Source organism: Oncorhynchus nerka, linkage group LG23 (genome assembly GCF_034236695.1).
Source record: "Oncorhynchus nerka isolate Pitt River linkage group LG23, Oner_Uvic_2.0, whole genome shotgun sequence".
Taxonomy (NCBI): Eukaryota; Metazoa; Chordata; class Actinopteri; order Salmoniformes; family Salmonidae; genus Oncorhynchus; species Oncorhynchus nerka.
Window position 1 is genome coordinate 23104051 of NC_088418.1, and position 17158 is coordinate 23121208.

Consider the following 17158-nt stretch of genomic DNA (forward strand, 5'->3'; position numbering starts at 1 on the left):
CTTGGAAAATTCCAGAAAATTATGTCATGACTTAAGAAGCTTCTGTCAATTGGAGGTGTACCTGTGGATGTATTTCAAGGCCTACCTTCAAACTCAGTGCCTCTTTGCTTGACATCATGGGAAAATCTGAGCCAAGATCTCAGAAAGGAAATTATAGACCTCCACAAGTCTGGTTCATCCTTGGGAGCAATTTCCAAACGCCTGAAGGTACCACGTTCATCTGTACAAACAATAGTACGCAAGTATAAACACCACGAGACCATGCAGCCAGCATACCGCTCAGGACGGTGACACGTTTCATCTCCTAGAGATGAACGTACTTTGGTGCGAAAAATGCAAATCAATCCCAGAACAAGAGCAAAGGACCCTGTGAAGATGCTGAAGGAAACCGGTACAAAAGCGTCTATATCCACAGTAAAACGAGTCCTATATTGAGATAACCTGAAAGGCCGCTCAGCAAGGAAGAGGCCACTGCTCCAAAACCGCCATAAAAAAGCCAGACTATGGTTTGCAACTGCACATGGGGACAAAGATTGTACTTTTTGGAGAAATGTCCTCAGGTCTGACGAAACAAAAATAAAACTGTTTGGCCATAATTACCATCGTTATGTTTGGAGGAAAAGGGGGGAGGCTTGCAAGCCGAAGAACACCATCCCAACTGTGAAGCACGGAGGTGGCAGCATCATGTTGTGGCGGTGCTTTACTGCAGGAGGGACTGGTGCACTTCACAAAATAGAGTGCATCACGAGAAAGAAAGATTATGTGGATATATTGAAGCAACATCTCAAGACATCAGTCAGGATGTAAAAGCTTGGTCGCAAATGGGTCTTCCAAATGGACAATGACCCCAATCATATTTCCAAAGTTGTGGTAAAATGGCTTAAGGACAACAAAGTCAAGGTATTGGAGTGGCCATCACAAAGCCCTGACCTCAATCCTGTAGAACATTTGTGGGCAGAACTGAAAAACGTGTGCGAGAAAGGAGGCCAACAAACCTGACTCAGTTACACCAGCTCTGTTAGGAGGAATGGGCCAAAATTCACCTAACTTATTGTGGGAAGCTTGTGGAAGGCTACCCAAAACATTTGACCCATGTTAAACAATTTACAGGCAATGCTACCAAATACTAATTGAGTGTATGTAAACTTCTGACCCACTGGGAATGTGATGAAAGAAATAAAAGCTGAAATAAATCATTCTACTATTATTCTGACATTTCACATTCTTAAAATAAAGTGGTGATTCTAACTGACCTAAGACAGAGAATTTTTACCTGGACTAAATGTCAGGAATTGTAAAAACCTGAGTTTAAATGTAAACTTCCAACTTCAACTGTAACTAATACTTTTGGGTGTCAGGGAAAATGTATGGAGTAAAAAGTACATTATTTTCTTTTGCAATGTAGTGAAGTAAAATAGTAAAGTACAGCCACCCCAAAAAATGACTTAAGTAGTACTTTAAAGTATTTTTCTTAAGTACTTTACACCACTGGTAGTACAATAGTACACACTTTCTACACAGACAAACTATTTTGGAAAATGTGAATGATTCAATGGAACTACAAAGCAAATGATAACTAGTCTTTATTCTTATGTTCATCATAATATAATAAAGAGCATTTATAAAATGACCACACGAATAGAGACCTTCACACCAAGAGCAGTCCCCATCGGAAGATGTCAAGACTAGAGACTTCATGCCATATCTTTTGCTTCAACTTTTATCTTCTTTCTTTTTTTGCCTGTATACTACAATTCAGCTTTTAGTTGTGAATGTGTACAACTCAGTCTAACTACTAATAAAACCTTGATATACCTCGTAAAAACATAGGTAAAAGAGATGTAATGAGATGTATAACATAATTCCAGGGCTCTGCTTTCAGTACGTAATTCTGCTTTACACATCGTCTCACATGATCTCGGCGTCAGATATCAGGAAAGCCATCCATTTCCTTCAGTTAACATTTCAAATAATGACAACTTCTCACAATGGTTGAATGGCAAAAGCATTCCCACACACAATTATACATTAAATAATGAAAAAGGCCATATACCCTTTGAAAGAATCATGATTTCTCTGGGAGGACAACTGTCTGAAACTATTGAATAAAAATAACTACAGGATAAACAGTCATACCAACGTGTGAAGGTGCAAGTATGCAAAATGATTTAGAATATCCTGAAACATTGAGAAGTTCAGGTACGAAGCAAGAACTTTGACGAACCAACACTCACTCTACAAAGCTGCTTTTTGGTTTTGCTGCAACATTAGCATTTGTTGTTATGCTAATCAATATTCTGTTATTTCATATGGCTTTATCATACTGGTAGGATACCACAATGGGTGGGGAACAAATTTCTCAAGACTATAAAGCTTCTTTTCAATGTTAGCCTGGAACTAGACTGATATTTTGCAGCAAAAGGGTTTCAGGGTAAAGTGGAGCATAAATCCTAACCCAATGCATCTAATTAATGACTAGCTATTATAACTTGGCCAGAATAATGTTTCTTTATGTGGTCAGAACTTATCAGATGGTGATAATATCAAGAAATGAATTAAGAAATTCCCATTCTAAATTAATGGATTTGTATCAAGATGAAAGTACGCACAACTGTTGACATTTGGCAACTAACATTCAATAATGACAGTCTATGCTTTGACCCTACAGTACCTAAAATCGCCCGTTTCTTACCTTCAGTGATGTTGCACGATGCACAATTCTACAATCAATGGAACATTATGTTTTTGAGTGTAAAAGTTTAAAAAATCCAAATGAAGGCACAATCTAAGTTTGAGAACGTTTTCAAGTGAAGTTTCTTTTCTCAGGCGTATACATGTATCCCGTCTTGTGGAACTGGAAGCAGTTTAATATTTATTTTTTATATGAGTGACTTGCTCCTTTGAGCTTCCCAGAAAGTCCTGTACAAATTTACACCGAGTGTTTCCTGTAAACATGAAATAACTAGGTAACAAAACACCACAAGCCCCCCCAAACAATGACAACATCAATGTATAAATGTCATAGAAATTGCATCAAGGAGATTCATGGCATCATCCTTTACTGGATTATATTGTTCAGATGATTCCTTGGCTTGGACACTCATGACGTAGAGCTAGTTCAGAGAGGTAAGAACATATCAACTTGTTTCACCTTGTCAATCATGTCAATAGCAGAAACCTCTCCATGTTAGTGCACGTTGACGAATAGCTCCTGGCTCGACCACTATCCAGTTCGGTTGATCATGTTTGGTCTGTGGTCGGTCCATACAGTCGCACTTCCTAATTGCACTTGAGGTTAATTCATGTAGAAAAAAAGAAACTAGAAGCAGGATGTCAATGTCTGTTCTTGTCATTTCATAGGTATCTGCAGCTATGGGAAGCCCACTGGGTCACAAAGACCATTCCTGCAGGGTTGCCGGTTAGTCCTGCAGATCTCTCTCGAGGTACCTCTGAAGACGCAGGCATCGTGGACAGGAAGGCGACTTGGCCTTGCAGGTTACGTGAGACACGGCCTTACACTCTTTACACCTGTGTGGGAGACAGAGGGAGAGTATGTGGGGGGGGGTTCAGTGAGTGATCACATTTCAGAGTATTGAAGTGATAAATGGCCAGGGCCCTACCTGGTGGTGGTGTCAAACTGGAAGGGGAAGATGATGTCACTAGTGTGACAGATCTGGCAGATGAAGCCCCTCTGGGTGCAAAGGTCACAGTGGTGGACGTGGTTGGAGGCAAACTGGATCAAAGTGTTCAGGTAGGCCACATACATTCCCTCCGCTATCTGAACACACACACACAGAGAGAGAAAAAGCTAATTCAAACTTTTTACCTACATCTATTTGGTTTCTGGTGGTGTAGTTTTGCAGGTAAATAATGTGCATTATTTCATTTAAAAGTGAATTGACTAACAGGGATAATTAAGTAATGACTGTATTGATACCTGTCGTAAGTCCATGACACTGTAGAGATGGCTTGATTCCAATAAGTATGTCCTTGGACCCAGTCTTGAGAGAAAAAGAACACAATAGTTACACAATAAAGGTTTACTGGTATGTGGAAATCATTAATCTATTGACGTTTGGCCCATGTCCAGATCACCTGAAGAATGACCTAGATGACCCGAGTTCTCAGGAAGCAGGATCTATATGTTAACCAGCTCACATTGATAAACGTTCATTCTGCAATGCTTAAAGTATTTCCTGGTTACTAAAATTCAAATAGTTCGCTTAATTTCAGTTTGTGACAAAACAAGCAAGCATAGTTTAAAGAATCGTTGTACCATCTAAACCACTGAAATATATTTTCCATAACCCAAACTATTTTATTTTCAGCTGGTGTTCAAAACCGAAAGCAAAAGCTGCAAAAACGCAACTTAAGGGAAGCATAGAAATAGAGCACATAGAACAGATCTATCACTTCTTAGACTTGCTCTCAATAATAATGACAGTTCTATAACACACATATCTATGTGAATTTGGTCAGGTCACCCAAAAAGTTACATATTGCAGCTTTAAACAAAAAAGACAAACATACAAAAGTGGATCACACACACACCTGGTCTGGATGTTCTTGCATGCTCCGCTGCGGCAGGTGAGCAGGTAGTCTCCTAGGAGACGCAGCCTCTGTCTGTGGCTCTGTGCCTGGGCCATGGCCTCGGCATGCTCCCACAGGTCAGGGTTCAAAAGGTCAAGGTTGAGCAGGGGCTCATGTTCAATCTCAGCCAGCAGCTTAAGGGCATGCCTGGAGACCTACATTTACACAACCAGGGCAAAGGATGCATACAAGAGCATCTTAACAACAAACACAAATAATATTAAGGACAACAGTACTGGTTTAGTTCCATGTCAAAGGTAAAAGAAAGAAAAAAAGTTATGCAAGGTGGAAGTTAAGGTATGTTTCCATTCTGATTATGTTGGAAAATTATTTATTTTTTATTGACCATGGATATACTTTGGCACAAATATTGTGTGTGTGTGTGTGGTCCATAGATCCTTGAGACTCACCTCCCGAGGTGCGAGGTCCCAGTTGTGCACCATGCGGGAGGGTATGACGATGGTGTCGCCCTGGTGACAAGCGTCGCAGTAGTACTGCCCTGAAAACTCACACAGTCTGGCTTTTCCTCGGGAGACGCCTATCACCTTTGGACAACCTGCAGAGAAGAAAGGCGTTAATAAAGTTGATGTCGGAAGTTTACATACACCTTAGCCAAATACATTTAACTTCAGGTTTTCACAATTCCTGACATTTAATCCCTGTTTTAGGTCAGTTAGGATCACCAATTTATTTTAAGAATGTGAAATGTCAGAATAATAGTAGAGAGAATGATTTATTTCAGCTTTTGTTTCTCTCATCACATTCCCAGTGGGTCAGAAGTTTACATACACTCAATTAGTATTTGGTAGCATTGCCTTTAAATTGTTTAACTTGGGTCAAACGTTTTGGGTAGCCTTCCACAAGCTTCCAACAATAAGTTGGTGAATTTTGGCCCATTCCTCCTGACAGAGCCGGTGTAACTGAGTCAGGCTTGTAGGCCTCCTTGCTCGCACACACTTTTTCAGTTCTGCCCACACATTTTCTATAGGATTGAGGTCAGAGCTTTGTGATGGCCACTCCAATACCTTGAATTTTTTGTCCTTAAGCCATTTTGCCACAACTTTGGAAGTATGCTTGGGGTCATTGTCCATTTGAAAGACCCATTTGCGACCAAGCTTTAACTTCCTGACTGATGTCTTGAGATGTTGCTTCAATATAACCACAATTTTCCTACCCCATGATGCACTCTATTTTGTGAAGTGCACCAGTCCCTCCTGCAGCAAAGCACCCCTACAACATGATGCTGCCACCCCCGTTCTTCACGGTTGGGATGGTGTTCTTCGGCTTGCAAGCATCCCCCTTTATCCTCCAAACATAACAGTGGTCATTATGGCCAAACAGTTCTATTTTTGTTTCATCAGACCAGAGGACATTTCTCCAAAAAGTACCATCTTTGTCCCCATGCGCAGCTGCAAACCATAGTCTGGCTTTTTTATGGCGGTTTTGGAGCAGTGGCTTCTTCCTTGCTGAGTGGCCTTTCAGGTTATGTCGATATAGGACTTGTTTTACTGTGGATATAGATACTTTTGTACTCGTTTCCTCCAGCATCTTCACAAGGTCCTTTGCGGTTGTTCTGGGATTGATTTGCACTTTTCGCACCAAAGTACGTTCATCTCTAGGAGACGGAACGCGTCTCCTTCCTGAGCGGTATGACGGCTGCGTGGTCCCATGGTGTTTATACTTGCATACTATTTTTTGTACAGATGAAAGTGGTACCTTCAGGCATTTGGAAATTGTTCCCAAGGATGAACCAGACTTGTGGAGGTCTACATTTTTTTTTTTGAGGTCTTGGCTGATTTTGTTTGATTTTCCCATGATGTCAAGCAAAGAGGCACTGAGGTTGAAGGTAAGGCCTTGAAATACATCCAAGGGTATACATCCAATTGACTCAAATTATGTCAATTAGCCTATCAGAAGCTTCTAAAGCCAAACAATAATTTTCTGGAATTTTCCAAGCGGTTTAAAGGCACAGTCAACTTAGTGTATGTAAACTTCTGACCCACTGGAATTGTGATACAGTGAATTATAAGTGCAATAATCTGTCTGTAAACAATTGTTGGAAAAATTACTTGTGTCATGCACAAAGTAGATGTCCTAACCGACTTGCCAAAACTATAGTTTGTTAACAAGAAATTTGTGGAGTGGTTGAAAAACGAATTTTAATGACTCCAATCTCAACTGTACATTCACGGGCTCTCCCATTAACAGCATGGTAAGGGTAACTTAATGGAAACTATAAAGTGTTGCCTGGTTAAGGGCAATTCCACGGTATCAGATTGACACAGACTAAGATTTGTCACTTTAAAAAATACTTCTGATTGCAAAGTTAAACAAACCATACAACTCTATTAATTTACCCTTATCACTTTTAGCAATTTCCACAGATTTCTTTTTACAAAAATCACTTACTTGAAAAACAGTGCAGATGCAAGATTGGTAACAGAATGACAGTTCGTGCCGTCATTCTGTTACAAAACTTTGCATATGCATTGTTCTTCAAGTAAATGTAAATTTTTGTCAAATGTTATTTTTTGCAATCCTTGGATTTGGTTTGAATGAAAAAGGAGAGTATCAGTGTCATTGTTACTGTGGTATTGCCTGTAACAACTAGTAGGTTGATGAGATTTAGAGCTACCTGCACACTTGAAGCCCTGAAGGTCCAACCCCTTCTCTGTGGGCACTGTGCATAGATGGGCCAGCAGCACCCCGTCCCCCTTCAGTCTATGCTGCACCAGTCTGTGGGTGTTCCCTCCCGCCCCAGGGGCCACCCCGGGGCTCTCAGGCTCCCAGTCTTCTCCACTCTCCAGGTAGGAGTCCAGGGCTCCCCTGATGAGGCCCCTCCAGGCCTGTGCCTCCTCGGAGCTCTTGGCCCTCAGTTTGAGCGTATCCCTGGCCGTTACGACCCTAAAGAAGGCTGGTCCACCCATAGAAACGTCTGGGACCACGTCCCGGATCCCCTCGATGGGGTGGGAGCAGCGCAGCACCTTCTGCCCGTCTTGCATCCGGAAGCCCTTGAGAGTCTCTAAGGAGAGGGAGAAGACGAGAGGAGTCCAGATGCGAGGCTCGGAGTCCTGGCAGAAGTACAGCACCGCTTCCTTAATGGCGTCTGACTCGGGGTCTGTGGGACGCGTCCAGTCCAGCTCCAGCTGCTGCACCTGCTCAACCACAGCACCCCCTCGATCGGGACTGGCGGGTACGGAGGAGGGGGATGAAGGGGAAGATTTTGGGGGCTCATCCGGGGTTACACTGCTGTCAGAGAGCTGCAGCACCTCCCACTGGTCATCGAGGAGGTGAAGCGGGCGGCACTTGTTGACGGCTTCAGTGATGCGGTCCACCCAGTCCTCGGCCTCATCGCAGTTGGCCGCCCGCATAAGGAGCCTTTTCCCAGGGAAGGAAAGGTCGAAGCGGCCCTCGGCCGAGGTGACGCAGGCATCCTCGCAACGCAGCAGGGAGCAATTGTCGCAGCAGGTGCGCTCCTCTGCATTCAGGTAGAGGCGGAACTCGAAGGGCGAGAGCTCACAGTAGTAGTCGCGCCACATGCCTACCGTGCCCCGCCGCTCCAGGTGTCCCAGCTTCAGTAGTCCACGGAAAGGGTTGGAGAGGCCTGAAGGACAGAGAGAAAGAGTGAAAGAGAAGAGGGAGCGAAAGAACGAGTTAAATCAACTCAAGGATGCTATAGAAAAACTGCCCAACAGATCTCTAAAGTGCGTGGGTCTAATTTCTGTCCAGATAAACATTTGCATGCCATCAAAAAAACATTATTTTTTAATGACACTAAACCGGTATAACAGGTTTTATCTGATCATGAAACCACCGGGCAAAAATGATATTCAACTCTGAGGTTCAAACATACCATAAGGAGGAAGTACCAATAATTCTGTGCAGTTGTCAGCAAAAACGAGGAAGCACGATCTTATACCAAAAAGGTAAGAGAATTCATGAACATTACTGGTAGAAATAAAAAGTTCTTCCTGGTTTGAGCCTAGATAGTTGTTTCACAATTGACCCTTCGCTAAGCCCCGCCCCATAATTTTGAGCAACCAATCGCAGTGCTCCAATGGACACATCGGACAAGCTCACGTGTCAAACGCATTAAAGCCACTGAAAGCTATGGCAAAACTGAGTTTTCATGAAAAGGAAGATAAATTGTTTAAATGGCTGAATAACAGTGTACCTGAAATGTAGAGCCTGTTGGAGTATTTTTCTAATCCAAAATTTTACTTTTGTTACATTGTTTGCTAGCTCAGCCGGTTAGCTAGCTCTGTCTCATTGACCACCAAACGTGGCTAACTAGCCAGTTAATATAACTTGTTTTCTTGAAATGTACAGTATGTTAGCAAGTTAAGTTAGCTATATTATGAATAGAACTACAACATCATCTGTTGTTGACATCAGGATATGACTTGAGGGAACTAGTTAGCTCCAAGAGTGGTTAATAGTAGCTTTATCTGCTTGACATTCAGAGCCATTCAGTGGCTAACTAGCCACACTACAAACTAACTTGTACCAGGTTCCTGTGAAGCAATTGTCATGACAGTCCACCATAACATACTCAACAGTCTCCTGATTAGCAAGGGGTTGTCTGTGTTGAATTTGATTATGTATTAAAAACACAGTTTGAGATCATTGTGTAGGGTTTTCTGAATGAGGAATGGAGCTTCCTGGGAATATTATGGCCGAGGTTGCAACAGGAAGCAAGGGTGTGTGAGGCTTAGCAAAGGGTAAATTATGGAAGTTGTGGACTGTCCAATGACTCACAAACCCTGCCATTGAACAAACAAGTCTTTGGTTCATCTAAATTTCCTTGAACTAAAGTGTGAAAAAGACCAGAACAACATGTGCTGAAAACTAGGAACAATCCTTTGGCATACTGTCACCTCATGACCAAGGCCATTCGTATGGTGGTTACAACAGACTGCATCACAAGGTGTTCTGTGTTCAAGAAGTGCTAGAAGAGTTGGTGTCCCTGGTTTTGGGAGCTTACCTATCTGCCTGCGGTGGACCACGCTGGGGGGGGACTGGGGGGTCTCGGGCTCTAGAGGGGGAGAGGTAAATCCGTTCACACAAGCTGGGCCAGACCCTAGCAAAGACTCATCGGGGTCAGCCAGTTCCTCAAGGTGTGGCTTATAGATGTCATCCTCAGAGATCCAGGAGTGGGAATGCTAAGAAAGGGTAAATGGGTCTCAGTGGTGATCGGTTGCTCATTTAGCAAATCTGGAAATAATTGTTGTTTCAGCTTTGAACCATATAAGCCCACAGATGCGTTACTATTTAGCAAAGCTTTGCACAATATAAATTCTACTAATGCAGCCTAGACTACAGTGGAAAATATATCATTATATTATATCATTATCTAGGGCAAAGGTCAAGGAGAACTCAAATAACTTAGAGCGACTGAACACGCCGATTGGCACGTTTTTTCTGTTACTCATTAGAAAAATTATGAGACACGGTAGACGTGGAAGCCTATTTCACTTCCTTAAAATCCCCAGAATGAATTGAAGACAACTCAAGAAATCGCTAACTAATTTAGACCTTTTTGTCAAAGATGTTGTCGTTGCACAATTATACACCTAACTAAAGTATGTTTGGTGTAGTACTTCTCAAGTTCAAAAATGTGCAACATGTCTTAAGTAAACAAAGTCAGAGCTGCTGGGCAGGTCTGTCTCACTGTCTATGCTTTTGGATAGAGAGCCATCACCGCAGCTGTTCACCCCATGCTAAAGGCAAATGGCCATCATCAAAACCAAACGGTAACTTACCTGTTATACGCACGGATACGACAAACTCTGTTTTAGGCTAGACTGACTTTATGACCAAAATTATCATACTTACACTTCGTCGTCAATTTTGACACGATAATAACTGTTTCTGATTCATATCGATGCCACATAGGCCATTTTCAAAGGGATTTGTTGCTTTTAAAAGGCAGTCGCTCTTTAAGGTAAATCACATGACGAGTGAGTCAGACAGGGGGATGGGAGGGAATAAGAGAGAGATTAAATTTACTGTGACTGAGTCTGTAGACACCATCCGACTGAGCACGCTGGTAGTGCGGTGTAGGTTCATGTGGGCTGAAGGCTCCGAGGCGCCCTTAACAGAATATTCTGTTTTTTTCTCCTGTGGCATCTCAGTGGAGGGCCCTTCAATGTGCGAGTACACGTTGGAGGGGGCGTGGGTCTTGGTGGACGGCTCCTCCTGGTCTGACCCCAGTGAAGCAGGGTTAGAGGGGCCAGTGAGATGTGTGACATGTCCCTGGGTCTCGCTGTCGGAGCCACTGAAGGCAGTGTTCTCAGAGAGGTGGTCTGCGCCTGGGGTGGACGCGTACGAATCCTCGCGCATGGAGTCCTGACTGGAATGGGCACTCTCCCTGAAGTCTGCCAGAACACTGCATGGTTACACAAAATAGGAGATGTCAGAGGTCGTCAGAAATCACCAAATGAAACAAGGGACAACATGTTAGACAGTTCCTTTAAGTATTTAATACATTTCTTTAAACATTGTTAGTCGAATCACGTTGCTTGCATCACCATAATTGCGGTGGGTTTCATTCTTGCGTGAGTACGCCTACAGGCATTGACCTCAAGTTGCTTTGGATAAAAGCATTTGCTAAATGCAGAAATGATTTGGGTCTATGTCTTATACTGCTTTGGTGATCTTCCAAGGACCTCATTTATTAGCACAGGTACACTAACAACACCCACACTCACACATTACTTACTCTTTGAGAGGCCTCTTGGCATTGCCATTGTTCTCCATGTTGGAGATTTCCAGGTCACATGGCCAGGGCTCCTTGTCTGGGCTCTTGGGGTCGTGGCCTTGAAGCAGACTGTCAGAGCTCAGACTGGAGGAGAGCTGAGACGACCCTGTGGTGTCCAGGCTCAAATTGGACGAATTCAGTGGGGTCTTAAACCCGGAGACCCCCCCAATCCCCTTCCCCAGCACCCCTGGCCCCCCTCGCTGCACTTCAACCGTATCCGACCCGCCGGATGACTGTGACACCGTATCATAGGATTCCTTGCGCTTGGTGAGAAAGGGGAGGTCGAGCGCTTCAGCCTGTGCAGCAGGGCAGAGGCCAGCCAGAGCCAGAGGGGTGGTGGTCCACTCGTTGAGCACGGCCGATTTGTAAGAGAGGTTGAAGGTGAGGGAGGCCAGGCCCTGGATGTAACTGAGCAGCACCTCACGCTCCTCAGGGTCCAGCAGCAGGGCGGAGGGCTGGTAGTGGGCCTGCAGTTTGGAGCCCTCACGGAACAGGGAGGCCAGGTAGCACTCCATTAGGCCGTGGTTGAGGGCCAGCCGCAGCCAGGCCCGGCAACGACCCGTGTCCGTACCCACGAAGCTCAGCTTCTCCAGCTCCGTGATCACGTCACTGAGGGCACCAGGAGGAGGCATTACATAATTTATCATTACAGAGAATTGTTTCATGTACAGTATACACCACACATATTGAAACAAGCTACACCATCTGATCTGAAACATTTTCTTTTGTCATTCTGCTTAACTTGTGTAAATAAATAGCATTCTGCTTAACCACTGTAAATAAACATTATTCTGCTTAACTACTGTAAATAAATAGCATTCTGCTTTACTACTGTAAATAAACATTATTCTGCTTAACTACTGTAAATAAATAGCATTCTGCTTAACCACTGTAAATAAACATTATTCTGCTTAACTACTGTAAATAAATAGCATTCTGCTTTACTACTGTAAATAAACATTATTCTGCTTAACTACTGTAAATAAATAGCATTCTGCTTTACTACTGTAAATAAACATTATTCTGCTTAACTACTGTAAATAAATAGCATTCTGCTTTACTACTGTAAATAAACATTATTCTGCTTAACTACTGTAAATAAATAGCATTCTGCTTTACTACTGTAAATAAACATTATTCTGCTTTACTACTGTAAATAAACATTATTCTGCTTAACTACTGTAAATAAATAGCATTCTGCTTAACCACTGTAAATAAACATTATTCTGCTTAACTACTGTAAATAAATAGCATTCTGCTTTACTACTGTAAATGAATAACATTCTGTGATTTGTTATGCACACTTATTGCAACATAATAGAGGATATAAACATCCCATTATCTGAACTTCAACTTCTCTAGCACACTAAAGCGATTGAGGGTGGAGACACTGCACTAGAGGCGCCTGTACGGCTATCTATAGGGGAAGTGGGATTCTCATTGTACAGCTTCAGGCATCCACGCACCCGTGAGTGACAGTCTTGAGGAGGCTCCAGAACACAGGCTGGGGGAGGGCTCCCCGGGACCCCCCTTTCCTGCCACGTCCCCCAGCCTCGGAGCGAACATATTTGCTTTTGATGCCGTGGATAAAGATGGCCTCCAGTGCGCAGCACAGCAGATTGGCGTCACCATCCTCGCTGGTAACCACGACATCGGTTGTCACGTAGCGCTTCTGCAACGCCTTGAGTGACCACGCCAACTTCTCCTTAATCCACTAAAGAAATTGTAAGATTGGGTTAAATCACATAGCCCAACAGATGAAACATTTCCAAATGTCTTCAACTGTTTGAAGTGACACAACTTCGCAATGGACTTCCCCAGATATTGGAAACAAAATGATGGCAGAAAAGATGTGTCATCACTTTAAGAAGGGTCATTAGCCATGTGAATATGAAACATACCCTGACACACATACAAGTCGCCCGATGTCAGCTGACACTGGCAAAAGGGCCAGAGAAAATCCATTTGATTCAATAAAACACGAAACATATTATTTATGAGCTACTGTTGGGCTGGAATGGGTTTTGGCATTCATGACAAAGCGTGTTCTGGGCATCTAATAACACTTGACCCAAATACATGTTTGTCAAAATGGCTCTTTGACATCTAAAACAGACTGTAAACCTATTTAACTGCTGCTCATACAAGTTCTACCAACCTGACTACAAATAGGAACACTTTTGATCTTTATTTTCCCCAGAAAACAGGAACAGTGGACACTGGCCTACAATTTGAATTGATAAAACAAACCTTTGCCTCATTGACGTTGTCGGTAAAACTTGAAAAATGACAGCATATTATTGATTATCTATGATATTTATCCCACAGGCTACATTGCACAATGTCTAGCCTAAATCAAACATCAACAGAGTTCAGTTAAAGGAAAACTCCACCCAAGAACTATCTTTTAGTATTTGATTCATTAGCCCATTATTGATAGACCCAAATTGTTTTGCATGTCAGCAATCAAGTTTTCAAGATGTATAACTTTAAAAATACAGAAACAAAGGTGGTATGAGACATTTTGCATCATAATATGGTGCGTTTTGCAGGCTATTACTAGAACAGCAAAGATAGCCTACACCACTTAAACAGACCTAAAATAAGTTTCAGATATTGATTTTATTCACTTAGTTTAAACCGTCTGTTATAAAGTAGTGCAATCAAACTGTGACATAAAAACGCCACGACATCAATGGGCTGCATTAAAGCAGAAGTCTGTTTTTTCACGCAAAAAAAAAAGATTTAAAAAACACATAAGAAATATCTTGTTGCGTTTTATAAACGCAGATCTAAAATGCTTCTTATTGTATTTTCTGCTGTGCATCAGACTAATTTTGTGCTTCAGTTGCACTTCACTTGGATGAGAATTCATGAACGGGCATTCTATCAGCAGACAGGGCTCTGACTGATGCGTAGCTACTTTTCTCCTGTACTTTCTCCATGTAGCCTACTTTTCTCCAGTAAAATGCTAGATTAACTTCAAGCAAAACATTAAGAAATGTAGCTGGCTGCATTTTTCTATGATAAACATTCTAAAGATCTGGCCATGTATTGTTTTTGCCCAAAATTGTATTTTCTGCGAAGAAAACCTGCCCCTGATCACTCTATTGAAGCAAAAAAACACTGTTTTCTTTCAATATAAAACGCTGGTGAACTGGTTTAAACACAGATGTTTTGATGGTCTGCATTTAGAAAATGCACATTTTTTAATTCTAACGCGACCCCAGCTACCTGTCCACACGGTCACTTACGTGAATAACTATGCCATGTCATATAGGCTAAGGTGTTTGACACAGTAACCTGGACTTCAATGACTAAGAACTGGAAATCAGGGCATCCCAGTAAGAAATAAACATTAGGCTAAGCAATAAATATTCACTTAGGCTTATTGTTAAAATACTAAGATTGGTCAGGCATAGACAGGGTCAATGTGTCACTAAAACAGTATCTGTGAGAGAGATCTGATCACCTTTTCAGAGTCACATGGAAGTGGTTTATGGGATTGGATGGGCCATTAACAGTAAAAAAAGGTTTAGCCTACCTGCTTGACGTCTTTTGCCTCTGGCCCTGTATCTGGGGTCTGTGTGGCTAACATCTTGCCTCCAGGGATGAGAGTTACTCCCACATGACACGCTGTGACATACACATAAGATATCTCCGGTGGTTATGCTGACAACAAGCTGAACAAACAACCCCATGAAAAACACATTGTTACAGGGCTCTACAGTGTGACCATTTTACTTGCAAATAAATATTTTGCTGTACTTTACATTTTAATTTAGGAGCACCAGTGCGTCTAGAAAAATTGTATGATTCTAGCTTTAATACCTCAAATATTTGTCCTTGTGCTCCTAAATGTATTTGTGTGAGACTACATTTTCCAATTTAGGCGCACATGTGCTCCTTGTAGTTCTGCAAGCCCCCTTTATATCCATTTAGGTGGCATTTGACATCATTTAAGTAAACAAGCACATCAAGGGCTGTCAGTACAATATTCTAGTGATAGTCAGTCTCTCTTCTGTCAATGAATGTCACTATAAGATTATTTCCACATCATGCCGAGTCACACAATTTAGAGATCACAAGACTGTTTTAGCTTACATCTACATTTATGGTGTGTGTTGACACCAGCGCAGAAATCAATCACACGGTCTACTGAGGTTTTTGTTGACAGTAAGACAAGTTGCCACAGAGGAAAAAATGATACCAGTGAGGAATATAACTTCCTGGAAGAAGGGAACGTGAACGTACAGCGAGTGCTCATGAGAGCATTAACGTGTTTGTCAAAAGCTTTGCATGATCACTGGAGCCCATCCCTTTATCCCAATTTGTATGACACTTATCTAACGGCTGTGTCTATCTAGTGGACAAAAACAACATTCCTTTAAAAACATATATATAATTCCTAAACCCTAATTCCCAATGACAATGTTAACGTCTACAAATCAGCTGATTGAGAACCCCCGGTACTGTCGTAAAGAGATGCCCTTAATAAAAGGCTAAATGAACAATATAGTTACATAAATACAAACATGCATGTGTAGTTGACAAGAAACACAAAGAAAAACACAAGGAACATTGCGTTACTAACAAGCTAGCTATATACATACCGTGTTATTGTTAGGTCAACGTCGTTAACTAGCCAGTTAGCGATATCCAAAACAAGCGATATTACAGGATTTTTCCCCGCTGCTTTGTCGTTCTTGTTTGACTCCTACATGGACTGCAACATTGTATCGCATGATGCCATTTCACAGAGTCGTTTCTTTCACATGTACATTCCTGAATCGGAGACAGGAAGAAAAGTCTAATCGAATGTGTCTGCAACCTTTAGCTCAGCTTCAGGCAGAGATGTTCGAGAAAGTAGGAGATCGGAATCGCATTGGACAATGAATTAGGTATAAGCCTCCACCCAGCAGACTGTCGACCAATCGCGTTAATGTTGTTATGTTGCGTCGCACGGTTGCTAAACAAATCGTCACGCAATCCCTTCTCGAAGTCCGGTTATGAGTCGAGAAACCTGCTATTTTCCTCAGAATAGCCCAGAATAGGCTGTGCGGCCCATTGACAACGTATGGGTAAAGTATACAAGGGGCATTAACACAATTCCATCTCCTCAAAAGTGCCTATGGTTCAGGTTCAGCTCAGCTGAGGGGACAAATGCATGATGTGATATGTCTGGCTCTACATTCCTTCAGAACATACGGGCTTGCAGAAAAGGTATATGTGCACTTGCATGCAACCAGATGGGACCAACTACTGCAGAAGTCTTCCAGAACTACGTCTCCAAAATATGTCAGCTTCATGTAAAAAGCAAAATTATTCTCATTCCTGTTCAGTGACGTTTTGTTGGATAAATAGTTTGGCTGCAGAAGTCTTCCAGAACCAGGTATGCTCTGCTATTTTAATTTTGCAATATAGGACAACATTCCGCTTTAGCATACCCTTACCCCTATATTCTTTATAGGCTATTGCTGACTGTCCTATATGCCTAGGGCCCTACCCTATGCTATGTTTGTCAATTAAAAGCTTTTAACTTTTCCACGTGATCATTTCTTTGGAGATTTGCCCAATGCTTTGGATATGTTCATACTGATTTTTGTTTGTTTTATGTAGTGCGTTGTCCTAGTTTTTTCTAAAGCATTTATATGTGTGTGTTTTCTTCTCTTCTTTAAAAAAATAAAGGATGTGTGTGCACAGTTCAGCAATATAAAATTTGAAAAGTAAGAAAGCATGAGAAATAATATAGATTGATTGAATTCAAGTGATTACTGTAACATATCATAGCTTTTTTTGTATCTGTTC

The 17158-nt window shown here is 42.1% G+C and overlaps 1 protein-coding gene across 1 annotated transcript; it reads right to left on the bottom strand.

Annotated features, from left to right (window-relative positions):
* Positions 1-1566: 1566 nt before the first annotated feature.
* On the bottom strand, positions 1567-16220 carry LOC115106515 (pleckstrin homology domain-containing family M member 1-like). The gene is made up of 12 exons (XM_029629321.2): positions 15964-16220; positions 14895-14986; positions 12817-13064; positions 11312-11959; positions 10600-10978; positions 9575-9752; positions 7226-8194; positions 5001-5146; positions 4552-4745; positions 3938-4001; positions 3621-3778; positions 1567-3528 (listed from the first exon to the last, which is right to left on the bottom strand). The coding sequence occupies exons 2-12, from the start codon at positions 14946-14948 to the stop codon at positions 3420-3422; spliced, it is 3147 nt and encodes a 1048-aa protein (XP_029485181.2). The 5' UTR covers positions 14949-14986; positions 15964-16220; the 3' UTR covers positions 1567-3419.
* Positions 16221-17158: the final 938 nt, after the last annotated feature.

Coding starts and splice junctions, on each gene's coding strand:
- LOC115106515 (XM_029629321.2), bottom strand. CDS start 14,948: ATGTTAGCCACACAGACCCCAGATACAGGGCCAGAGGCAAAAGACGTC. Junction 13,065..14,894: donor AGGCAAAAGACGTCAAGCAG/GTAGGCTAAACC, acceptor CAATTTCTTTAG/TGGATTAAGGAGAAGTTGGC. Junction 3,529..3,620: donor CAGTTTGACACCACCACCAG/GTAGGGCCCTGG, acceptor TCTCCCACACAG/GTGTAAAGAGTGTAAGGCCG.